The sequence below is a fragment of the Drosophila eugracilis genome, unplaced genomic scaffold, assembly GCF_018153835.1.
Source record: "Drosophila eugracilis isolate 14026-0451.02 unplaced genomic scaffold, ASM1815383v1 contig_575, whole genome shotgun sequence".
Classification (NCBI taxonomy): domain Eukaryota; kingdom Metazoa; phylum Arthropoda; class Insecta; order Diptera; family Drosophilidae; genus Drosophila; species Drosophila eugracilis.
In genome coordinates, this window is record NW_024573454.1 from 78,449 (window position 1) to 104,803 (window position 26,355).

The window sequence follows — 26,355 nt, forward strand, 5'->3', positions numbered from 1 at the left end:
AATGAAATGTTCTATTTCCCTAACCCCTCTCCCTTTCTACATTCTACTCCCTTTCTGCCGGTTTTGGTATTTCCCAATTAATTCCAAAATTGTTTTCCCATTTGGTAATATTCCTGATGCATCTGTAAATTGAACATTGCAGCTCCATCTGCGTTCTGGCTTTGGTCTAATGCTGTTGCTAAATAGCCACTAATATTTCTCTTTTGTTTACAAATAATAACATTTCCATATGAAGTAATGCTTCGAAATTAAGTTGTAGTCTTTAATATAGCCTTTAATTTTATTCAACATAGTACAGTGAAAACAACTTGGACCAGCTCTCTATCTCCTCCCCTTCTAGTAGATGACCTTTCAGACTCTCCAGACAGTTAGCCACCTTCTACCATTGCCTTCCTTCGATTCAACTCTCGTCTGCTTCCATTCCATTTAACTTTTGTCTTCTCCCCAATTACAAATTCATAGACACCAAAGTTGATTGCCCCCCAGGCAGAGTCTCCCCACCTTTCACACCTGTCCTGGCTTTTTGGCTGTCCATGAATAATTCGAGGTAGTCCGCTGACAAATTGTGTGGCTCGTTAAATTCCAGCCACAAAATTCGCAGCGAATTATGCAAATTTCAATGAATCGGACAAGAGGATTCCGAAGACTCGCCGACTCTTCCCGGCAATCATAATTCTGCAAAAGCCTTTCTACACATTTGCTGAAGGAGAAAGCAGGCGAGGACAGACATTAATTCTGCTTAAATTGTATCCTTGGCTTCCTGTTATCCCCCACTTGGCCCACATAAATAATTTTTAATGATGTGAAAATGCCTTCACAGGCACTTTTCCTATAATTAATGATAACTTCCTGCTAAGGAACCGCAGGGTGAAAAGGAGGATGAAAAGCTGGAAGGAAACCGCACAGAAAATTAAAGTTGAAAGGTCGATGAAAGGTGAGGAGCGACATGTGTTTGGAACCTTTTCCGGAAATGAAAACAACTTCTGTGGAAAGCCCGTCTCCGATTTCCTCTCACCTTTTCAAATCTTATTTTCCCACCTGTTTGTATTTTCCGATTCCTTGACACCAATTCAATCAGAGTTTTCAACGCAATATTTCCTGATTTCCCATGCCAAGCAGCTTCCTTTCTACTCCTTAAATTTCTTTGACATTCTCCCATTTTCTTTGGCTCCGCTACCTTTATTTAGAAATAATTTCCTCTGCATTTTCCTCAAAGCAAGCAACTAAGTAGAGAGTTGAAGAGTGACTGTAGGAGAGGTAATAAAACCAGAGGGATGGAAAACTGCAAAGAATAATGTTCATTCATTTGTAGTCGGAACTGAGGAGAAGGCTGTGAGAAGTTTCCTTTGTCCGCGAACGGAATTTAATGCAATTGAAATGGCACTTTCCACGGAGGGAATTCCTTCTCGGACCTTGAACTTCAGTTGAACCCCTCACAGTCCCGCCATAAATTAACCACTCTCTGAAGAGCAATAATTTCCCAAACGAACCCAAAGAAGATCCGAGTCGTAGTCTCTCCAGATCCACATCCACATCCACGTCCTTATCCTGTTTCCATTAAGCTTCCCCCAAAGAGGAAAAGACCGCAATGCAGTTCGTGTCCGAGTTCGGTTTTTATGGCAGCTGGAAAAGGCGGAAGAGTGGGTGGAAAACAGGGGGTGGCCGTGGAGGGACTGGGGAAGTAGGGGAAGGTGATGGCACCTGCACATAGGTAAATTTGTCCAGCAGCGAGCTAAATTCCAAACGGAAGTGACACTCTAATTGAGAGCAACGAGCCAGCTGGGAGGTGTTTTTGGGTGGTGAAAGCAGGGGAGGAAGGGGTATCAAAAGAGGAGTAGGTGGAGTGGGTGGAGCAGGATGTGTCCACTTGATGCGGGCACTGGGAGTAGCACTAAAAAAAGTAAACTCGTTAATTGCTAAGTGCAAAACCATAAAACGGCTGTGAAGAGGAAAAAGGAGATGAACTTGGTGGAGGAGTGGAAAATGGATTGAGGGAAAACTGTTTGCTTTTCGGATAAGGCCGACCATACACAGAGGGGTGAAGGGAAACTATTTGGTAGAAGGAATTATAATGCGGGTTTCAAAATGGTGAAATGAAAATGTCTGCGGACAATGAAAGGATAATTAAGTCTGAAGATGTCTAAAATTTATATTACAAATACCTAATGTGCATAACCCTAAGCATTATAAAAGTTATATATAAAGAACTAATGCATTAATGTGAAAGCTTCTTAATTAAATTATATTAAAAACAATCCCTTTAATGAATTTCCCTTTCCGACTGACTGAATCCGATTTGCATAGCTCTCTCACACTCTCAATAAATATCCAGAAAATGTCTTCCGTATTTCCCGACGCCAAAGGATATTCAATGCCAAGCTCACCTTCGAAAGATTTTTACTCAACAAATCTGTATCCGCATTTTCCCTGGCCTGTCATCGGTTTTAGGTGAATTTTCCGCAAAACCTAAAACAAGATGCGTTGCATATTTATGAATAATTCAGCAGGGGAACTCTTCCTCCGGCTTTCCTATTTGTTTTCCACAAATTGTCAGAATGTTGCCGGGATGACATTGGCACCACGTGTAAGCCACCAACCTCCTTGGAATTCCCCCATTCCCATCCACATGCCACAAAGTTTGTCCAAAATTGGCCATTGGAATTTATTCATGTTGATGCGGATGTGGTTGGAGGAGGAACAGGGAACCAGGGACTGGGACTGGGAGTGGAAATAAAGTATCATCATGCAAATCAGTCACTCTCATCTCCCACTCTTGCGCTTTTCAGGACTTTCCCACCTTAAAGCTCTCCCAGTGGTCAGCTCGCAGCTGGAAAACTTCGCCCGGCGACAGCTGAAAAAATGACTTCCATTTCATAATTATCGTGGGAGGTTGCCAGGGTCCTTGGGGAAATTGAAAATGAGAAAGAGAAGGTCCTCTCGCAGAGTTCAGCTGCGACATTTTTATTAAATTTCCGCCACTTTTCCTCTTGTCAGCGGGATGTGAGACTGTGTGAGTTTAATTAAAGAAATAATCAAGGGCAGTTTGTCCCTAGTAATATATCAAAATCTCCTTCTGCTCCGATTGAACTTTGGGGTGTGACGAATGAGGAAGGGAGGGATGGGGAATTGATTAATGAATGGGAAAAGTAGGCGAAAGGTTGCTTAAATATTTGGAGAAGAGAAAGGAAAGCAGAGGAACTTCCCACTGCTTTCTTTCCGTAAGTTGAAAATATTTTAAAAATATTATAACCCACTAACCTTTATTTTTCTTACCACACATCCCTGTTTTATGATTTGTCTCTCGAAAGTTTATGACTCATCTTGTGATTTCACTGCGGCCTTCAGTTTATTTACAATTTATGGCAGAAAGTAAAGCAAAGTCCTGTCTGAAGGCTGCCAGAATCAGGATATCCCGTAAGAAGAGCTTAATGGGGGAGAAAGGGAGAGATCGCCCTTGGCCAAGTGATTTTCTGGTTCAACTTTGGATGAATTTTTAAAGAGTTCATCAGCTGAGTGCAATCAGTTTGGAAATGCTTCTTATTCCCAAGGAAATTGGAGGCAAAAAGAGGCGAAATGAAAAAATAAAAAGACAATTAACAAAACAGAACCACACAAACAAAGCTGAAAGAAAATCGAAAGGAGAAGCAAGAAGAAATTAATTAACAATCGAGGCTATGAAAATGCAATGAAAATGGATGAAAAACATATTGCAGATGCGTTTCCCTCTGCTCCTTTTAGTGCCAATGAAAGAAATAAAACAAAAGTCAGTCTTAATAAACATCCAACAGCAATCAAAAAGCACTTTATTGGCAACAAAAACGCTTTGCCACCAACTCAAGTGAAAGGAATTGGGGATAGAAAATGTTGGGAAAGGATAACACAAGTTGCTCTTGTTAATTTATGATTTTTTAATAGCAACCACTAACTCGTGGGCTGGCCTAATGGGGCGTGGCGTTGTCCGTTCTTGACACAATTACTGAATCAGGGAAATTTAATTGCTGCTGCAGTGGAGCGGTGAGAGCGGTCCTTGAAGGCAGGAGGAGATTGTTGGTGGAAACTGCGGCTGTTTACCAGTTGATTATCGTCCTTGTCGGCTGTCTCCGCTGTTTGTCTGCTCCTGTTTGTGACGTGGATAGCTCGTGGTTGTCTTGGTCGGATGTCCTGTCTCTCTCCTTGTGGATCCTGCAGATTGAAAACTGGCCATTGTTCGGCTATTCCTCTTTTCCTCAATGCTGAGCACAGAACTGTGGCTTTAACTTTAGTAAGGAAACATGGCCCGAACTAAGATATTTATATATTTCAATGTTGGTGGTTCCTTGGTAACATCTTCCGCTAATTTAACAAATATTCAACATTTTAATCAGATTCGAATGACTCCCCCTTATTCCACGCTTAATCCCTCACCTTTTCACCTCTCATATGATTCCAATTTGAATGCAAAGCAAACCCGCATGACATTTCATATAAATGCTATCCCCATATGAAGGCCTTCATCCTTTGGCCCCAACTGTTTGCCAATTTGGTCGGAACTGTGCAGCTGACCAAATGAAAATCCCCATGCACATTTACGCTTTTCCCTCTTAAGCCCCCTGCTAACTCCCATAGCCGTGATTTGCAAACACTTTAAATATGCCAGAGGTAGAGCTAGCAACCAACTCCCCATAAATTCCTGAACACATTTCCTCCTTCTATGCTCATGTAGTTGGTGGGCGAATTAATGCCGGGCAGTCAAGGATTAAGGATTTCCCTGCAGGAGGGATTTAAAATGTGAAAATACCGAACTCACATTCATAACCGATTCAAAATATGTATTTTTCCAGAGAGTGTTGGAATGCCCAGTGCCAAGTTTCACATCGAAGTGAATTTGGGATATCAATAATTTATTCATATGTGGAAGTGCAGGAGGAAAATGGGAGATGGGAAATGGGAAAACCCCACTGCGCTGCCTTTTCATTAACAATACACCAGAAAGAGTGGGCAACAGCAACTGGCCACGCCCCCAATTTGTGCAGTAGGCGCCATATCCTTCCGTTTTCGAGGCTGACCAATTGAACTGGAAGTGCAAATGCGGACAGGGGAAGGGGGTGGAAATCGGAGAAGAGGAAAATTGCGGTTGAGCAGCGATTAAAGCGCCCCAAATGCAATCGAGTGTTAATCCCACGCTCATAATGGGAGATAATTAATTGGAGGAGTGGGTCCATTAAGCCGGAGTGTTCACTGTTCGATCTACTAGCCACAAACCTGGTGTAATACTTGCCTTGGCCCACAATGGAAATGTTTAGCGAACTTTATTCGCCCCTCGAACAGCTTCCGTCCCATTTCCTTAGCCATTTGCTCTCGAGGATCTCAGTCCGCCAAGCAGGTCAAGTGAAATGCTCTACAAACTTTTCTCCTTTCCCAGAACCTAACATTTTCCCACTTTTCTTTCGCCACACACAACACATCAAACAGGGAACACACAATGGAGCTCCAAGTCAAGAGAAAGTGCAACTTGCGACCTGATTTCTGGGCTTCTCCTACTTGGACACGTTCTGATGCAGATGTGTGTGTCTAAGGATTCATGCCACGCCTACTACGCCTTCGTTTCAGGGCTACTCTCAAATTTATGCAGAATTCGCCAGCATTATTACTATGAAATTTTTTGATAAATGCTGCCAATTACGTGGAAGCTTGACAGGAAACGGATTTCCCAGGAAACAGGGAAAATTACAGGGGAGAGGAGGGCCCTCATATCGATTCGGATTCGTATTCCCTTTCGGACTGTGGATGATGTTGGTCTGCCATGGGGATTTGGCCTTAAATGCTCCTCATTTATTTTAACACCCAGCGAGAGTCGAGAGCCCAGAGCTCAAATGTAATATGAGTACACTGAGAGAAATGTGTTTGTGCCTTTAGTTTAAGTTTGTATATTCATATACTAAGAGAATGCATTTCATAGAAAGACATGTATCTTTTCCAGAGAATTTAATTTATATTAAAAAAGTGATACGATACCAAAATTCTCTCTCTGTAAAGTAGGTGTTCCGATGGATATTTTTCTACTTTGAGCCACCGCCTGGGGCGTAAATATCTGATTAGGCTCCAGCCCACAGAAACTCCTCCCACTGCTCCTTGGCAATTTTTCCTTTTCTAAGAAACTCAACAAAGGGAACAAAGAAAATGGTGAAAATAATCTTGGGCAGCATCTTGGGAGGAAAAGCGAGGACTGGTCTGCTCCCTTTACGATAGAGGACAAGGTTAAGCATTCGGCAGTAAAATGGCAACTTATTGTTTGGAATTGCCACGAAAACAAGGGAAAGGTGGAAAGTGTTTCATTCTTGGGGTTCTCCTTGGGGGAAACCGGTTTGGGAGTGGGAGTGGGAGTGCTGTTTTCAGGAAATATTGAAAATGTTTGACCAGTCACATAGATTATACTGGCTATAACCTGGACAATTAGTTGCCTTATTGATATCTGTGGCTTGCTGTTGGGTCTGCTCCTTCTGCTTCAGTTTCTCTTTTAGTTTCCCTACTCCTAATAAAATCCTCTTGACCTGCTCCTGTCTGCAGCATCCGCATCCTCATGAACTACTGTGGTTGCTGTGGTCATCCTGGTAGTCGTTTCCCACTTCTGATACTCCACTTCAGATGTACGCCCTGTAATTGTCCTTGTCTGCATCAGTTATCCTTTGTCCTTGCTTGTTGCTTCTTTGTGTGGTTTTCTAATAACTGATGGAAAATAATTTGCTCATTTCATAAAACCATATGAGGTTAACACACAAAGGGAACTATTTAATTTAGTTAAAAGCATAAAGAACAAAATGAAATAGTTTTAGTTTATAGTGCTTCCTGTCTTTTCTTCATAAAATGAACATTGAAGTAAAATTTTAACAGACTTGCATGTTTATTAATGTTATGGGTATGAAAGGATGTCCTTTTGTTATAAATATAAAATTAAAATATATTTTTTTTTTGGAAAATATGCCAACAAAAACTAATTTTCTTCGTAAGACACTTATTACTTTTTAATGAGCAATTTTCTCGGAAGGAAATGCGCCCACGTGTCTGTCATTAAGTTGGGCACGAAAAACCTGGCGCACGAGTCACTAAAACTTGCAACACTTGCACAAACTTTTCAGCAACTTCGCAATGAACTCGATAAAATGGCCAAATCATGGTGGAATTTGAGGACATCCTTGTCAAGATTACCGCAGCAGTCATAAAGGCAAATTATGGCTAAATAAAAATGCTAAACTACAGTTGCCGACTCATGCAAACGTCTTGTACTGCGTCTGTGTTTAAATTACTTCTCCACTCGAACCATGAGGTGGAGAAGACCAGAATGAGTCAGTGCCGCATGACCACAGAGTGGGCTCAAAGTCGAGCTGTGGTCCACAGACCATCCCAACAACTTAAGGTCCAGACCAAAAGACAAACTCAAACTTCAGGAAAACTTCGGTTTTTGCTAACATGTTGCGGCTGGGAAAATGTCACCAGCAAGAAAACTTGGTGAAAATTTTCAGATGCAGAAGGCTTAAGTGCAGGCCAAAAACGAGTAACGAGTATAAAAAGTGAATGTAAAAGGGATTTAAATCATCATTAAAATTTAGAAATCTTACTTTTCATAGATCCTTAAAGAATTATAATCCTAACACAAAATCTTTTCTAACAAAAAGAGGATAAAAATTCCCTTTCAACAAATTAAAAAACAGTTTAGAGACAATTTAAATCTCTACAAGGGGAAATCCCCTCACAACTAATGCCATTTTGCAAGTTTCGATGACCTAAATCCTTTTGGATAACAATTTTGCGATTCATAAAAATTTCAACAGTTTTCGGATATTGCAGATTGCAAACTACAAATTCTGCGAGCTGCCAATTGTAAAATCTTTTTCAATATAAATTCAAGTTTTTCTTTATCGCTGTTTTCCATTTAGCTGGAAGCGTTTCAAATAATCCTTCGTACAGAATGCAAACCAAACTAATTTCTTGTTTTGTTTTTAAGCTTTTACTAGCAAGCTGGGATTTTTGTCGCGTTAAGATAAAGTGGCGCATAAGTTAAATCAGTTTGCGCAACTACAAATGGAGTTTGTAATGCAAATCCTTTTGCCAAGTGAAAAGAACTTTCAAGCTCCTGCTGCTTTCATCGTGTTTATCCTTTCAGTTTTCCCCCAATCCGACGACGGGCTAAAGAGACCGCGGGGAAAAATTAAGACAATTGTCGATCCGCTTCGACGCTTTCAGCCGGAAAAATCTTTTCCCATTTTCTCCATCCAAGACGTTGACGTCGCTTCACTTGCATGCGAAATGAAAATCTTTGCTTTTTGCTAATTGGCCGATAGACAAACTTAAGTTTCACCAATGAGATTAGCCAGGCTCTGAGTTTTAAGTTGCTCTTAAGTTTCGGAAAGTTTGAGACCAAGCTCTGAGCTTTTTCGAAAAGTTTTCATTTTTCATAAAGCATAAAATGTTCATAAATAAGTTGAAACGGATGGCAAACGTTTGCAAAAAAGTGGTTAGGAAATTTTAGTTGGGAAAATGTCTAAAGTGCTAACTTTTAGAAAATAGATTGGATGGAAGTTTGTGTGAATTTTAGAAAAAGAAAAACTGTATTAACATAATAATAATCAAGTATTAGTGTTAAAATATTTGTTATTGCTTAACAATTGTTTAAAAAATATAACAAAATTTAGGAAAACCTTAAATCCAGCCATAAATTTCCAATTCATTTCCATTCAATTCATATCCAAGCAGCTTTTCTCTGTTTTTCCCCTCTTAAAAAAAATGTCACAATCAGCCTTTTTTTGCCTCTAAAAATCTCCGAGGATAAGCCAATATTTTCCCATTCAGAGAGACATCCCAAACAAATGGCATCGCGTGACTGGGTCTTCTTCCAAACCCAAAGGCTGTCAGGGCAACTAATCCAATAAGTTCTACTGGCACTATCCTAATGAGCCATTCTATTTGCTTAGCCTCCCAGTTGGGCCGAAAGCCTCTTGATAGTTTCTCTCCAGCCGAAGGCAAAGGCATCCACATCCTGTTGCTGGAGGATAAACTTTTCTACGCCGCCTTCCGACGGAGGCAAAAGTTACATTTAATGAACCATCAGGACACACCACTACGGGTATCCTTCTGCAGATTCTGCAGAAAGGCAAACAGGGGAAAGAGGGAAACAGGGGAAGACAATTCCCCCAGAAGTTAACTTGCAATTTTGCATGTCGCGCAATTAGGCAAAAGTTAAATTGCTTGTCATAAATGTAAAATTTGCAACACAAAAATTGACTTAAGTGAGTGCAGGAGCTTCGGCTTGAAATAAATTTAAGCGGCTTTTGAATTTAAATTGCACTCATAAGCATCGTAACTCCTTGAGCTGTAAAAAGCGCTGAGCCACGCCCACTGCGTCGACCCGCCGCTCTTTTCGCCCATAAAGATTATGAAAAGTCGTAAAAGGCCAAAAATATGAATGCGATAGTCACAGTAGTCTGAGCGGGTACCGAAAATTGCTCAAATAAAATAAAACAGCAGACTCATGCAGAAAAGTCAGTTGCCGCCAACATTTTGTGACATTTTCCGCTGTCAGCAAGCGGAAAATTCTGGAGTGGCAACTGGGTGGAAGTTGTGATGGGTGTTACACTGGAAAATATAGAAATGTGACTTGAAATTTAAGAACATTTTGGATTAGATTTTTAAAAATTATTTATCAAGATTATTGTTAAGAAATAAATAAATCTATATCAGACTGAAATAATTTTTAATAAATATCTAAGCTTTTTAAATAAAATATATTTAAATAATAAATGGTATATAACTTTTTATAACTTTATATAACTTAAAAAAAAAATATTTTTAATAAAATGACAGCATTTTTTAGGAATTTGAACCAGAACCAAGATTTTGTATGAGAATTTGGTGATTTTTGCAAAATATTTTTTAAATAACTGAAAAATTAAAAAAAAAACTTCAAATTGATTTAACTTTCCTTTTTTGTTTTTAAGTTTATTCTAAACTTTTTTTAATGTTCTCGTGGCAGTTGCTAAGCTCTGGAGGAAGGCTTAAAATATGCGCCGCTGGCTCAACATTTTGTCATATTTTCCTGCTTAGCCGCTGCTGCAAGAAGCTGGCTTCATTATAGAACAGCTTGAATCTCCCTGCATAAAGTATGAAATTAAAATGCTGTCCAAAAAGAACAAGAAAAAAAGATATAGTGACAGCAAAAGTTGCCGAGCGTCGACAAAAGCGGAAAATAGAAAACCAGCAGAGAGCAACAATTTTTGTTGACTTGTTGGTGGCTCTAGTTTGTTGTGTGCTTTTGGTTTGTATAGTGGGGGTTTAGGGGTCAGGGGTAATGGATGGGTAATGGGTGAAGAGAGTGAAGAGAGGTAAGGCTTAGGTAACACCTGTGTGTCACTGTGTTGGTGTTGTGTTAAAGTTGAAACTTAATGTGTACAGCTTGTCCGGGGCATTTTGCAGCCCCAAAGTCATGGTTAGTTGAACTTTTCATTGTTGCCATGAACAGTGGCTTTACTGTGGCAATTGTAAGTCTCGAACTTCTATGCGAAGTTATGTGAAAAAGGGAAATTTAATGTGCTATTAATAATAGTGAGTGAAAATGGGTTAGTTTTATGGTTTTAAGACCGTTCTTTCCGATCTGAATCCCAAGACCAATAACCAATTCTTTAAACAAAACCTTTAAACTTTAAGACTTTGTTACTTACAACTTTAAAAGCCTAACCATAAAAGTTGAAGTCATTCCCAACTACAGTACAGCATCCTACATTTCCCTACCTTTTCTTTATTGACCGCAATTTAAGTTGACATCGCCAAACTGCACAACAAGGCCGAGTTATTTCTTGGAGACAAATAAACTTACGCAACGAATTTGCAAGATACACAAACCGGAGGCGGCAATAAAATACCAAAAAGGTAAAATAAACAAGGAGAAACATCAACAAACTTTTGGTCGTTCTGTGGGCACGGCTCGAATATCAGATGTTTTACAGCCTTTTGTTTATTTATGATGGAACCGGAGATCCTCCCTACTGGCTACTCCTACCACTCCCCCGAGTAGCACTCAAATTAAAGGTCCCAAAAAAAAAAATGAGATTTTTCGCAACAATATTTTCTGGGCTGGCAGGAAAAGCTTTCACCTGCAATTTACCCGGTTGCACTTGCCATAAAACGAAAATTTCATTAGGCCTACCTTACAAAAAAAAATACCAAAAAAAGAAAAGCTGGGAAAATAATAGAGCAGGAGGAGACTTTCACGACGATTAGGGTTGCCGCCCTTTTGGCATTTTTTGTAGTACTTGCTGGACGAGTATTTTGCCGTAAATTCCGAACCATTTCCATTTTACACAAAAACGTGACTCCCCTGGAAAATCGCCGCCCATTGGCATCCGTTTTGCCATAGCCTCCGGCCGAGGAAACTGTAAATAAATTTTATTTTTCGGTCCGCTACCAAAGTGCATGGAAAGGTTCGGGATCCGGAATACGGATTGCTGGATTGCCAGCTAGAAAAGTGCGGGCCCAAAGCCTTAAAAACGAAACTTTATCTGCATTTAGTACATAAATAATCGAGGGCAGCGCTCCGACGATTTTTGTTAGGTGGAAAGCCTTTTAGCTGCACACGGGCTGAGTGTGCCCGTACTAATTTGTTTTGGATTGATGGACATGCATTTTGCATGAACGAGCTGGCAACCAGTGTTGCCAGGTGATGAGCGCATGTATAAGCTAGATTTGTGAAAAAAATAAGCTAGAATAAGCTAAAATTAAAAAAAAAAAATGCTAAAAACCAAGCTACACCCAAATGTGGGTGGCAATAGTCATTGGGGCTATTTTTATGATTAAATCCTTCTGTTCCTGTGTTTTGCAACATTTTGCCCGGAAACTTATTTTCTGAGATTGTGTAATTGAGCCCCTTCTAGCACGTGCTTCTTTGTTGCCACTTGCTGCCTTTTTTCAAAGATTTTTGCTGAAATTGTTGACTTACAATAGGAGCAATAAGCTCTTGTATCATCTCCTGTCAGTTTGCGTAACCACGCCTAGAACTCACTACTTTCGGCATTTTACCACTCGCTTATTAAAGTTCACAAATTCAAGTGATTGCTGGCAACACTTTAGCCAACATATCGATCTTCGATGGCACTATCGATTAGAAATATATTCACGATCATATGAAACGCACATAACCATCAGCAAAAAAAAACAAGCTCCGATATTTTCATGCCATAAAGCATATTTTTCTAACGAAGCAACGCGTTAATGACGTAAATACAAAATCTAGCATATGCTAGATGAATTTTAAAATAACCTATATTTCAAGCTATAAGCTAGATCGGGAGTTTTCAAGCTTTTCCAGTTCAAAATATGCTAGAACTAGCTTATAATTAGCTAAACTGGCAACCTCCAGCAGGCCCTGGGTTTAATGTCCGATATTCTTTGACGTTTCTGATATAGAACTTTAAAATAGTATAGCACTCTGTAAAGTCAAATCTAGTCGAAATGACACGCTTTGTGAAAATGAATTATAACCAAAAACACTTGATGAGTGAGGCGCAATTCAATAGGCTAAACCAGCCTGTGAAGGAAATTATTCCTCTCAGTCCAATCAGCAATCAGGTGAGTAAATGTGAAAGGCTTAATATTTTTTCTTCTTTTAGCCATGATGACTTGCAACTAGCATTGGTCAAAAAAATTGTGTTTGCTTTTCATTAAAATTAATCTTTTCCATTTTTTTAATAACTTTCAAAAGTATGCATGGTTCACAGATTGCAATCAGAATACGGTTTTTTAATTAATTTTAGTTTTTAATTTAACAAATCTGTTTGGTGGAATGCAAAATATTTCATTTTTATTAATATATAAACTAATCACAGTTTAAAATGTATATTAAACACAAGCACCTTAGCTTTTGTTATATTTAAAGAGAAGAAATAAATAAATAATTTATACAATTTCTACTGTTTTATTACAGAATGAAGAAAACGAGAATGATGCAAAGATGAATTGGAATTCAAGTCCTTTGATGAACTCCTATAACTTTAACAACGTGTACGGCAAGCCGGATTTAACTGCCAATGATGAGGATTTTCCTAGCCTAAGTGAGCCTTTGCCAAATGTTTCCATTCGAGAGCAACAACGTTTAAGTGCTGTGAGCCGCGGAAAAATTCTAAGCTGGCATCGCAATCATTTACAGCGTCTTGAGCAACATTACCAGGCAGAATTATATAAAGAAATAACTGTAAACCAAAATGTTGGTGATATGTAAACCAAGTTGAGAATAAAGTATACATAGAAATCAGATTTTAACTTAAATAAGTCCACACAGAGATCATATCTGTTTAACGAGAAAAGTTAATTGCAGAAAACCAAATGACATTTGGACAAAAAGTTCACAAACATGCATTAAATATGTGTGTATTTTAATCAATCAGAACCCAAAATATTGTGTTATACGCAATGTTGTCTAATTGTTAACAGGTGAGTGCAAAACGTAATTGCAATTTGCGTGGCGTCATTCGGATAATTAAGTGAGTTTTAACTCGTCCACCCACACACAGTAAGGCCATGTCACTGCTATGGCTCAATGGCAATGTCAAATGGAAAGGCAATGAAGCACTTTAAATGCAAAACTCACAATTCGCCAGTCGAGCCTGCAGAAATCATTTAACGAGCTTGCCAAATTGCCTTATGGAAAAGCGGTGCAGAGAAATGCATTTTCACAGTCAAATGTCAGGATGTCCAGCTTGTGTCAGGTTGCATTGATTTATGTCCAGCAGGAGGTGGAAAGAGAGATGGGGTAGGGGGGGAAAAACAACATGAGTCTTCATTTGTGAATTGCATTTTATATGACTGTACTGTCTGACATTCAGTCAAGTATTTGCTTGTACAGACATAAGCACGGATTAACAAACGAGGTCATGAAAATAGGAGTTAATATAAAAAAATAAGTTAGGAAAATTGATATTGGGGTTGCCTTTTCAACAAGCTTTTATGGATTATATTTACCTTTGCTATATCTTATTGTAATATATCTACCTAAAACGTTAAACATATATTTTGCCCACAAGTTATACCTCTCCAATACGTTCAATTTCACTTGAATACAAATATTAACAAAAAATTTATAATAACAATTTCCAAGGCACTTTGTTACTTCATATACTCCCCTTAAAATTAATTTTGTATATTTTTATTTTCTTAAAAAAAAAATATATTCCCTATTTTCTTGACCTCCACTGTCACTGTTCATCCTTTGATATACATATGTTTCAATTAGTGCCCCACATCCTGACTCTTCACTCTGCACCACAAAAGGGATCCATACCCCGCCTTCAAGCTTAATTAAGGCAAGTGACCAGCTTTATGTTCAGCTTTATGTTATTTATATAAATGTATATGGAAATGCAAATGCAAATGCATGTTTTTGTGTGTGCAGTTCGTTGGGTTTGTTCAGTGCAACTTCATATGCAGGACGAGTATCTTCTCCCTGCTAATGGAATTCTCTCAGACAATCCGGAATTCATTCGACTGCAAAATTTTCTTGTTTTGATATGTTTGTTTGTGTATGTCTGCCTGCCTGTGTGTGAGTGAGTAAATGGAATTTTACAGTTGCCAGCAGAAGACACTACGCTTTTGGCATAAATACTGGTTTCCGTACACTTTCCTCACTTCAATCACTCTCTCTGAATTATTTAATGGAGTTGCCTTCAAGCAAATTGTTTCACAAAATTCAATCAAAATTGCCTAGTTAGAAAGCAAACATTATATTGCTTAAAGCGTTAAGCGTTTCTTAGTCCAGTCAGTTAGTTTTGATAGTTCTAATGGGATTTTATTATTAAAAAATAGTATTTTCAGTAAAATAAAAAGGTTTTTAGGCTTACAATAACAATTCAGTTTCATAATAAAAGAAAAACACATATTTCATGTATTTATAAAGGATTTGTTCAACCTTTAATACTTGGCCTTTAATAATTTTACAATAAAATATAACCAATTTAAAGTTATTAATTAAGTTCATAAAATTGCACCCCCAAAACGTTCTTAGAGAAATGCAGAAACTGAGAAGGTTTGTGAGTGAAATTCATAGGTCCCTCAGAAATTGCCATGAAGTTAACTATGAAGGTAACGTCTTCATAACTTCGTGTTATTTGCTTAATGAAATTCCCCATCATCCAAGGCACAGCCTGTGTTGCCTTAACCTCTCGCTCCCCAGCTCTCCCTCGTAAAGCTTTAGCTTATTGAAATGCTGTACAGAGGTCTCCACCACAGCCACCCACTGCTTGAAGCCTTTTTAACCGTCCCATACACCCGCAGGCCCACTTAAGTCATCCCCTTTTCAGCTACAACAATGCAAATATTATTCCTTGACACCAGCTGTAGAAGAGGCGACTTTGCCAGCTGCTGTCACAGGATCCCCTTGGTAATATATATATATATATATATCTGTGTTGGCTGAGTACCCTCTGCTCTCCAACCACTTGGTACTTCCAGTCTGTTGCTAATAACTTGTTGCATAACCAGAAATCCCAAATGCCTGCCATAAAGCACTTAATCAAGTTAATAAAAATTGATGGCTGGCAAGCAAACAATTTGTTTTTGACTGCCAGAAGGATCGGGGTTGAAATCGGGACAGGCTTTACCTAGTTGTCAGTTATAAAAAGTGTCAGTTTTGAATTTTTGATGATTTTATTTAATTGAAGTTCTTGGTTTTATGTTAACAGGTTTTATTCTGAATGACAATTATATTTATTAGGATTAGTATTACTAAGAATACTAACTTTTAACAAAGGTTTCAGGGCTAAGCATTGAAACTCATCGTCCGTTGTTTAATTTATAAATTGATACCATTGTAATAAACTTAATAGCTTTTCATTGATAGGCTAACGCCCCTTCTGAGCTAGCGTTTAGTATAAATAATTGTTATATGTATTTGTCGGCATTAGTTGGACTTAGTATTTCATTCGGAAATGTTACGAACTCGTCGTGGTCTTTGTCAGCACATAGCTTTGTTCTTCGTGAAGACAGCTCTTTATGAATCCAGGTTACTGGGATTACTACCCTTCACATTTGATTCCCGGAGAAAGCAACTTAAACGCTGTCTATGGTTTCTACTGTATGGCATAATTTTTAATTTATTCACTCTGTGCATATTTCTGTTCAGCCACTTTGAGGCTAAGAATTCAAGAAATTTCGATGCATTCAAGCGGAATCCATTGCTGAGGCAAATATTCGAAAAATCGAAAATAATCACTTTCATCTCGGCGAGTACCATACACTTTATAAACTTTTTGAGAAGCAATAAAATTCAGGAGATTGCCAATGAATTGTTAACCTTGGAGTATCGTCATTTCAAAGGATTAGATCTTAAAAATTGTCATAAATTTAAATATTTTGTGATTCAGAAGTCTATAATAATGTTGTGTCAGATTATAATTTTGTTCATGAACACTTCAGAGCATGAGCACTTTCAGAAAAACATTCCCTTAACCTGGGTAATACTGTGCTGTGTGCCTATAATGGCCGTTCATTTAATTGTTTTTCACTTTCATATGGCAATTATATCAATATATCGTTATGTGTGGTTGATTAACGATCAACTCCATGACCTAGCTAACAATATGAAACTGAATTCCTCGGTGAAAACATCAAGAATTCGCGAACTTATGACCTTGTACGAACGCTTATTGCAAGTAATTAAGAAAGTTGAGGAAGCCTACGTTTTCCAAATGACCTTGATGATCGCTAATTACTTACTCTACATTATTGTAATAAGCTATTTCCATATTGTAATCGGAATTAGCCTGAAACATACGTACATATTTCTTGAATATTTCCCAAAGTTAGCCATACATATTTGGGATTTTTGGTTAAATATAGTCGTGTGCGACCTTGCAGAAAAAGCTAGTCTAAAAACATCAACACTACTGAAGTTATTTGCTAATCTTGAGCACAAGGATGCTGAACTAGAGAAAAATGTGAGTATTATTTAGATCTTAAAATGTTATTAATAATTTGTGTATTTTTTTTAACAGTTAAATCAATTTGCATGGCTCTGCAGTCATAGGAAGTTCCGGATTAAGTTATGTGGACTTTTTTTCATTAATTATAGAATGGGATTCCATTTGATTAATACCACTTTTTTGTACTTGCTTTATTTAGCTCAGTTTGATTATATGAACTTGTGAAATTTTAGAAACTAAAATGCTTTCAAATATATTTTTCATAACCAAGTTGGACATGAAAAGCGTCAATTTAATTCATTTTAAAACGAAATCTAACGCTTTAAGCTGAGTATTAGTAAGAATACTAGCTTTCAATAAAGGTTTCAAGATTAGTATATACTTTTTTAATTACCTTAAGAGCTTCCTAGAGATAGAAGCTAAAATCAACACTCATCCACCTTCTAAGCTGGCGTTTAGTTTATATAGGAGTTATTTTTAAATGCCAACAGTAGTTGGTCTTAGTATTTGATTCGGAAATGTTACGAACTCGTGGTGGTCCTTGCTATCATCTGGCTAGGTTCCTAGAGAAGTCTGCTCTCTATGAATCCTGGCTACTGGGATTAATGCCTTTCACATTTGATTCCCGGAGGAAACAACTTAAACGCTCCCCGTGGCTTCTACTTTATGGCATAATTTTGAATTTATTCACTTTGTGCATATTTCTGTGGAGCGCCTTCGAGGCTAACAAATCTAAAGGTTTCGATGCATTCAATCGCAATCCATTGCTAAAACAAATATTCCAGAAATCGGAAATAATCGCTTTTATCTCGGCGTGTATTATACACTTTATGAACTTTCGGGGAAGCAACGCAGTTCAGGAGATAGCCAATGAATTATTAGACCTTGAGTATCGGCATTTCAAGGGATTTAATGTTAAAAATTGTCCAAAACTAAATAGTTTTGTGATTCAGAAGTCGATAACGACGATGTTGCTGACTATAATTCTGTTAATGGGCGACTTAGCGCATAGGGAAAACTTGAGTTCTATAATACTTTCCCTACTGCCATTAATGGGCGTCCAATTAATTTCTTTTCATTTTCATTTTGAAATAATATCAATATATCGCTATGTGTGGTTGATTAACGGAGAACTCCTTGACCTGGCTAACAATATGAATCTCCATTCCACTATTCAATCCTCAAGAATTCACGAACTTGCGACCTTGTATGTACGTCTATTGAAAGTTTTTAAAAAAGTTGAGAAAGTCTACGATTTCCAGTTAACCTTGATAATTGCCGACTACTTTATCTATAATATTGTAACAAGTTTTTCCCATATTGTGATTGGAGTTAGCCCGAATAAACCTTTTATTTTCCTTGTGCCTCTCACAAAGTTAGCCATAAATATTTGGGATTTTTGGTTAAATGTCCGTGTGTGCGATCTCACCGAAAATGTTAGTACAGAAACATCAACTCTACTAAAACTATTTGCTGATCTAGAGCGTATAGATCCTGAACTAGAGAAAAATGTAAGTATATTTTTAGATATTCAAAAGTAATAATTCATTTTCTTTAAGGTCAATCAATTTGCATGGCTTTGCAGTCACCGGAAGTTCAGGATTCAGTTATGTGGCCTTTTTTCGATTAATAATAGTATGGGTTTTCATATGATCATAACCAGTTTTCTCTACTTGGTTTATTTAGTTCAGTTTGATTATATGAACTTGTGAAGAGGTACTTATTTTTAAGAATATTTTAATAATCATATTTTAAGAACTAAAATGCCTTAAAATTTGTTTTTCATAAACTAGTTAGAAGATATAAAAAGTGTCGCTTTAAAATTTGTGATGAATATGAATTTTTTATATTGATAGCATTTATTTTAAAACACAATCTTACTCTTTAAGGTAAGTATTAATAAGAATACTAGTTTCTAACGAAGGTTTTATGGGTTTTATAATATGGTCCCTCTTCGATAGTCTCTAAATAAAAAAAGAGATAATTTTTTAATCACCTTAATAGCTTTTTAGAGATATCAACACCCTTTCCCCTTCCAAGCGTTCGTTTCGTTTATATAGTTGTTATTATATAGTCGCCGACGTAGTTGGTCTCAGTATTTGATTCGGAAATGTTAGGGACTCGTCGTGATATTTGCCATCATCTGGCTAGGTTCATGGTGAAATCAGTTCTCTTTGAATCCTGGCTACTGGGTTTGCTGCCTTTCACATTTGATTTCCGGAAAAAACAAATAAAAAACTCTCGATTGTTGCTACTGTACGGCGTACTTTTAAATTTATTAACTCTCTGCCTATTTATCAGTCACTTCGAGGCTAATAAATCTATAAGTTTCGACGTTTATAAAGCGCAATCCATTGCTAAGGCAAATATTCCAAAAATCGGAAATAACCGCTTTCACCTCGGCGTGTATTATACACTTTATGAATATTTGGAGAAGAAACAAAGTTAAGGAGATTGCCAATGAATTGTTAAACCTGGAGTATCGGTATTTCAAAGGAATTAATCTCAAAAATTGTCCTAAAGTTGAATAGCATTGTGATTCAAAAGTTTATAACGACGATGTGTCAGACTATAATTATGTTCATGGGAACTCTAGAGCATAGGAAAATGTCCCCCTTGGTTTTGATAATACTTTGGTGCCTGCCTTTAATGGGCGTTCAATTAATTTTCTTTCACTTTCATTTTGAAATAATATCAATATATCGATATGTGTGGCTTATAAACGGAGAACTCCTTGACGTGGCTAACAATACAAAACTGGATACCTCTACTAAATCCTCAAGAATTAACGAACTTGCTTCTTTGTACGAACGCCTATTGAAATTAATTAATAAAGTTGAAAAAGCCTACGATTTCCAGTTAACCATTTTATTCGCAAATTATTTAATCTATAATATAGTAATAAGCTACTTACATATTGTGATTGGAGTTAGCCTAAGTAAACCACTTACTTTTCTTGCGACATTCGCAAAGTTAGCCCTAATTATATGGGATTTTTGGTTAAGTATAGTCGTGTGCGATCTCGCTGAGAAAGCTAGTATAAAAACATCGACTCTACTGAAACTTTATGCTGATCTCGAGCATAGAGATGGGGAACTGGAAAGAAATGTAAATATATGCTTAGATTGTTAAATATTATAATTAATTTTATACTTTTTTCTTATAGATTAATCAATTTGCATGGCTTTGCAGTCACCGGAAGATCAGGATTCAGTTATGTGGACTTTTTTCGATTAATTATAGTATGGGTTTTCATATGATCATAACCAGTTTTCTCTACTTGGTTTATTTAGTTCAGTTTGATTATATGAACTTGTGAAATGCTACTTATTTTTATGAAGATTTTAAATATTACAATTATATATTTCAAATATAAACTTTAAGCTTTAAATAATATAACACTCAACATGTTAAAAATATATTTTCATACTTCTTAAAGTCTTAAATTCCAATGTACCATTTAATGAATGACTTGTTCTCCATAAATTCAAGAGCAGTAACCACTGGCATTATTATTTTTCTGCCAGGATCGTGACATCCGCGTGACTGCTGCGTGACATATACTTTTCCCAATGCGTGAGTGATACGTGATTGGAAATAATTTAAGTTGCTGCGATAAACCAATTTGCGCAAATTTAAGATGAAAGAGACGACTGACGGCGGGCAACAACAGCCACAGGAAAACACACATAAAATGGAAGCATTTTCACAACTGTCATTGAAATGTCAACATAAATCTACTGACATCCAGTGCCAGGTTCTCTCACTCTCTTTAGTCCTGCTCCTGGCCCTGGTTCTGGTCCTGTTCCTGCTCCTTTCCCCATTTCTCTGCCGCTTTCCCCAGCGACTTTTGCGCGCTGCGTGACGTAAATGCTGATGAATATTTCTCATCTGTTGGCTGCGGTTCTTGGGCTGAAGTGGGTGATGGAGGAGCTGGCTAGTGGCGCGGAGGCTTCCCTGCAGTTTTGTTATATGTCCTGGATATCCAGAGTTGGCTTCCAGCTCAGCTAGGCACTGGAAAAAACCTTGATAATGTTTAAGTTATATAATTAATATTTAGTCATATCATTATAGTAAAACATCCTAAACATAAATATTAAATTATAAATCAAAAGTTTGAATCTAATGACTAAAAACTATGCCCAATCTAGTCATGTCAACGCAGAAACCTTTACCAAATTAACTCCAAATTGGATTATTAATTAAGATTTTAAATTTAATTTAAGATTAAGTTTAAGTTTAGATTTCAGACTTATATTTCTTAGAGTGTAGCAGCATCACAGGAGATAGAAAGCGGGCTGTGACTCCCAACAGCGAAATGGGCTTGTCAGTTTTGATGAACTATCTTTGGCTGCTCAGCTCGTCCTGTTTCGCTGCTAATGCTAATGCCTCTGACAGAGATCTATGTGCGGTCTGATTCATTTGTGTCCCATTCTCAGACACAACCTCAGTCTCAGTGGCAGACTCGGTTTTCTTTGGGGGGCTGCAGACCTCAAGATGAGGTCACGTACAACTGCGTCGACGTCCGCTTGTTTGGCTTATTAAATGTTTAGTTGTCCTGCCACCCAATTGCAGACATTTTCGGAACTCGTCTTGCCCCTGCATTTAGTATTAATCTGGCTTAAATGTGATTAATGTCTGGTTTTGCAAAAAGGTTATCGCCGTTTCCCTCAAGAGTCGTGCGGTCTTGTCTAACTGACAAAGTCGGAGATAAACTAAGCCTGGATCAGTAAGTGTAATCAATATTCCCGTTAACATTCAGAATTCAATTAAGATTTGTATGTCTGCCAAGGTTTTGGGGCATTTCGTAGATGCCTTTGATAAGTTTTAATTGGGTTAGTGAAATTGGATTTGTGGCTGCTGTTTAAAGTCTTTAAATCTGCTGGTGAGACTTGAAAGGATAATTGAAATCAATTTAATTGGAAATTATCTTGCCAAGATTCGTTAAAATCAAATTTTAAGTTAACTTCTTGTGACTCAAAGATCATAAAAAACTTTAAGATACTAAAATTAGTTTAATAAAGTACTTCTACAAAAATTTCACATTTAAGACGTGTTAAAGACCAGATTATAATAGTATACACTTCATAGTAATGTAAGAATTAACCCATTTGATATTGTTACTAAACCAATAACTGTCTTAATACGCAACCTAATTCCTTAGGGTGAGTTTTCCGCCCGCTCTGAGATTTCCCATTTAAGAGCAGCCCCCGCATCGATTGCACCTTTAATGGCGGCATAAACTTAGTGGCAATATCTTATGCCCTGAGGTCACAGAGAGCAACATTCATTAGCTGTTTGCTGGAGCCGTTGGGTTTGCTTTAAAGTTGATTGTTTGCCAGCTGCCGCTGTGCACTTTGTGGTTTAATTAAAGCCCAAGAGTGGCTCTATATGTATATGTATATATGGTGTGGCAGAGTGGGAATGTGGCAGACAGGCGGCAGCTGCCTTAAACCAAATTACACTAATTGGGTTACCATATGACAGGGCAATGCGTCGACTGTGACATTTGTTTGCCATGGCTTGCCAATGCTTGCATTATGTCCGCCCACATCCTTCGCCCGCACAAACACAAGCACACACAAATATGTGCTGTTGGTGTACGAGGTGTGTTCAAAAAGTAAGGTGACTTTTCAAATTTCTCGGGCAACATATTTTCGATTATCGATTTTTTTGTTTTGTTATATTGGTACACTCTTCCCTAACATCTGTACCAAGTTTCAATGGAACATCATCTTTTGTTTGGTTGTGAGAGGCGTAGAGTTACAAGTTGTTTTGCGAGCTCGGCGATTTTTTGCTATCGAAAAATATGGATCAAAGGATTTGCATCAAATTTTGTGTAAAAAAAAAAAAATGTATACCCATGATTCGTCACCAGTTATGACCCTTTTGAGTAAATCTGGGTCGTCGTTGACGTCATTCAACAGCTCTTGAGCGATGCTCATGCGACGGTTCTTTTGGTCAAAATTCAGCAATTTCGGAACAAACTTCGCTGACACACGACTCATACCCAAAACGTTTGAAAAAATTTCATGGCACGAGCCAAGTGATATACCGACATCTTCAGCAACTCTCTGATAGTGATTCGACGATTTTCCAAAACAATTTTCGTCACTGCTTGAACGTTTTCATCAGTTGTTGACGTGCTTGGGCGTCCAGAGCGAGGCTGGTCATTGGCATCTTCCCGGCCATCTTGGAAGAGTTTGTACCACTTGTACACATTTTTTTACTCAGAACAGTTTCACCGTATGCCACTGTCAACATTTCAAGTGTTTCAGAGCACTTAATTTTATTTTTTACACAAAATTTGATGCAAATCCTTTGATCCATATTTTTCGATAGCAAAAAATCGCCGAGCTCGCAAAACAACTTGTAACTCTACGCCTCTCACAACCAAACAAAAGATGATGTTCCATTGAAACTTGGTACAGATGTTAGGGAAGAGTGTACCAATATAACAAAACAAAAAAATCGATAATCGAAAATATGTTGCCCGAGAAATTTGAAAAGTCACCTTACTTTTTGAACACACCTCGTACACTGGGAACAAAAATATATCTAAAAGCTTAAGGAAAGGCTTTATACTTTCTCTTAGAAGACCCCATTGAAAGCTTCCCAATAAGCGAATTCTTAAACAAAAACAAGCTCTTCTCCCTCTCTCCCGTCCCTATTAACTCTAAAACAATACTAACATTTTAAGATTTTGATTTTTCTCCGACTGTACCATAAGCCCAGTCGTCAGTAAGTCCTTCACTCCACTTAGCGTTTGCATTCGCAGTTGCCAGCTTGTAATAAGCTGCAGAATCATTTTCCGCATGCCGGCTGCTTTGACAGCTGCAATACCACACATGGCTCAAAGAGTCGAAAAGGTGGGGGAAAAGGGGGCAAAAGGACTTAGGGAGTTGGTTAACTGGAGGAGACCGCATTCGAAATGGAACCCAACGGAATCTGGCTTAGTTAATTGAATGGACAGCAGTCAGGTCTTTAAAAGTCAGGATAAACTTCATTTTCAAAGGATTTTATGACCCATGACCCCATGGTATTATCAGCTATTAAGTTTAGATTTAAAAAATCCTTTTTCTTGCCTGTTTTTTAAAAACAAAAAACAAAAACACTTAAATTTTAGGCACGCCTTAAACATCAACGGCTGGTTCCATGGACAGGGTCCTACTGCTTTCATTCCCAGTGGGTGTCATAATGTCATCCAGCATTTGATTGAGCGATTCGGAGCCCAGGGCATACTTTTGCTTGTTGGCACTGCGATTGTGCATGGCATCGATGTAGACGTGACTTGAGTTCGGCTCACTGCTCAAAATGTGCTGCAGGACATTGCTGATCCGTTCAGACCCCAGGATCTTAGGCTCCTCTATGGCCAATCCATCGATTGCAGCCGTTTCCGACTGGTTTGAAATCCTGGCTGGCGACTCATCCTCATTGGCTGTCTTTAAGAAATTAATTGCCTGTGCGGAGGCCAAAAATCCGGCCGAAAAAGAGGCGAGCCAATGAGCAATTGAAATCATTGTCTTAAATACGATTGAAAAGGAATTTGGAAAGGTGTGATTTTTGAATTTTTGTTAAGATTACTTTGATTTTAAATTATATTTTCTTTTAATATGTATCCCTGTGAGGTTAAACTCTTTATTTTTAAATTTTAAACGATTACCTAACTTGGCGGTATTTCGTTTTCACCACGTGGTTAGTTTTTAAGTGCAGAGCTGCCGTCTAGTCTAGTTTTATTTACTCGATTCGACCTTAACAGACCCAATAAAATTAAAAAAAAACAAAACGACTATTAGTAATTACTTTCCAAATTTCTTAAAATTAAATTAAATATATTAAATTAAATAAAATATAAGATATCACATGTATCATATTTTATCTTCAAGATAACCAAGTCATGAAAATATATCGCTACACGATATATCGCTTCCGCACTGCGACCTCTAGTCAGCTGTTAACGCCCACAGTTCGTCCGATGTGGCAGCACTGGTCAGCCACCAAATATAAACATTGAATTTTTCGCTTAAATTTTTTGGAGTTTAACACCATTTAAGCGATGTTACCGGGCGTGGGAGTGTTTGGGACTGGAGAGATAGCCAACGTGTTGGTGCCACTGCTGCGGGAAAAAGGATTCGAAGTGCGCGCCATTTGGGGCAGGACCTTAAAAGAAGCAAAAGAAACTTCGACAACGCAAAATGTTCAGTTCCATACGAACGTCATCGATGATGTCCTGCTGCGAAAGGATGTGGACCTGGTGTTCATAGTTTGTCAGCCGTTTTTGCATGCGGAGATCTCGGTGAAGGCTTTGGGCATTGGGAAACATGTAGTGTGCGATAAGCCAGCGGGCTTGCACCAACAAGATGCCCTCAAAATGGTTAGAGCCTCTCAGTATTATCCAACTTTGATTTCCCTGGTCAATCATCCGTTGAGGTTCCTGCCCGCCTTTACTCACATGCGACGGTGTCTGCAGGATGAGCTGATTGGATCCATTGGTGACGTGGTACTCATGGATGTTCGTGTTCAGATGGGAACTCTTTTCCCCGAGAAATACAATTGGATGTGCGATGCCCAAATGGGCGGTGGTGCCTTGAATCTCGTTGGATCTGTGGTGGATTTGGTTACCTTCCTGCTGCAACAGCAGGCTATAAGGGTGCATGGAGTCCTGCGATCCTACACCAAAACCACGCCGGCAATCAATGGTATTAGGCAGATTACGGCACCGGACTTCTGCAACTTTCAAATGGAACTAGCCAGCGGAACATTGGTGACTGTAGCTCTTCATAGTCACACAGTGCCTGCGAAAGCCTTCTCGCAAGAAGTGCTTATCTATGGCAGCAAGGGTCACCTAGTGGTCCGTGGCGGTGATTTGTTTGTCCTAAAAGAGGGACAACCCAAGGAGGAGGCTGTCTATGTAGACGTCCAGGACCTGCACTTTGCCACCAATAACTCTTTGTTACCGCGACCTTATATCAAGGGACTCTGCAAGATGATTGGTGCTCTGAAAGAAGCTTTCGGCAGCAAGGAATCATCCTGGGTTAAGGCTCCCGTTTCCACAGCCGCCACCTTTGAAGATGGCCTATATGTCCAGGCTGTGGTAGAGGCCATCCGTAAATCCAACGAAACCAGGCAATGGCAAAGGGTACAATTGTCCACGGATAGCCCTCTAAATCATGATCAGATCATTCGATATGCACGCATGTCTACTATGTAAGGGAATCGGTGTTAAGTGCAATATTTAAAAGATTCCAATATATATTTTTTTATATAACGTATTTGTTTAGTCTGTAAGATATTAATTGATCAAGGCTTTTAAGCCTCAGTCACCACCATCAATGTATTTAACTTATTTGTATGGCATCAGCATTTTGCGACTAATAAAATTGATTTGTTAGACTGTAAATTGGGAGTATTATTAAAT

At 38.2% G+C, this 26,355-nt stretch overlaps 3 protein-coding genes across 3 annotated transcripts; 2 read left to right on the plus strand and 1 right to left on the minus strand.

Annotated features, from left to right (window-relative positions):
* The first annotated feature begins 12,408 nt into the window (after positions 1-12,408).
* On the plus strand, positions 12,409-13,278 carry LOC108110935. Its single transcript, XM_017220232.2, has 2 exons — positions 12,409-12,594; positions 12,950-13,278. Exons 1-2 carry the CDS (start codon positions 12,478-12,480, stop codon positions 13,241-13,243), a joined length of 411 nt encoding a protein of 136 aa, XP_017075721.2. The 5' UTR covers positions 12,409-12,477; the 3' UTR covers positions 13,244-13,278.
* Positions 13,279-24,021: 10,743 nt separating this feature from the next.
* LOC108110932 lies at positions 24,022-24,487 on the minus strand. The gene has a single exon (XM_017220221.2). It carries the CDS (start codon positions 24,455-24,457, stop codon positions 24,071-24,073), a length of 387 nt encoding a protein of 128 aa, XP_017075710.2. The 5' UTR covers positions 24,458-24,487; the 3' UTR covers positions 24,022-24,070.
* Positions 24,488-24,915: 428 nt separating this feature from the next.
* On the plus strand, positions 24,916-26,337 carry LOC108111111 (glucose-fructose oxidoreductase domain-containing protein 1). The gene has a single exon (XM_017220463.2). It carries the CDS (start codon positions 24,994-24,996, stop codon positions 26,146-26,148), a length of 1,155 nt encoding a protein of 384 aa, XP_017075952.2. The 5' UTR covers positions 24,916-24,993; the 3' UTR covers positions 26,149-26,337.
* The last annotated feature ends 18 nt before the right edge of the window (positions 26,338-26,355 follow it).

What these genes read in the sequence shown, in the direction of transcription:
- LOC108110935 (XM_017220232.2), top strand. Translation starts at nt 12,478, where the DNA reads ATGACACGCTTTGTGAAAATGAATTATAACCAAAAACACTTGATGAGT. An exon ending in TCAGTCCAATCAGCAATCAG is followed by an intron (nt 12,595 to 12,949) that starts GTGAGTAAATGT and finishes GTTTTATTACAG; the next exon opens with AATGAAGAAAACGAGAATGA.
- LOC108110932 (XM_017220221.2), bottom strand. Translation starts at nt 24,457, where the DNA reads ATGATTTCAATTGCTCATTGGCTCGCCTCTTTTTCGGCCGGATTTTTG.
- LOC108111111 (XM_017220463.2), top strand. Translation starts at nt 24,994, where the DNA reads ATGTTACCGGGCGTGGGAGTGTTTGGGACTGGAGAGATAGCCAACGTG.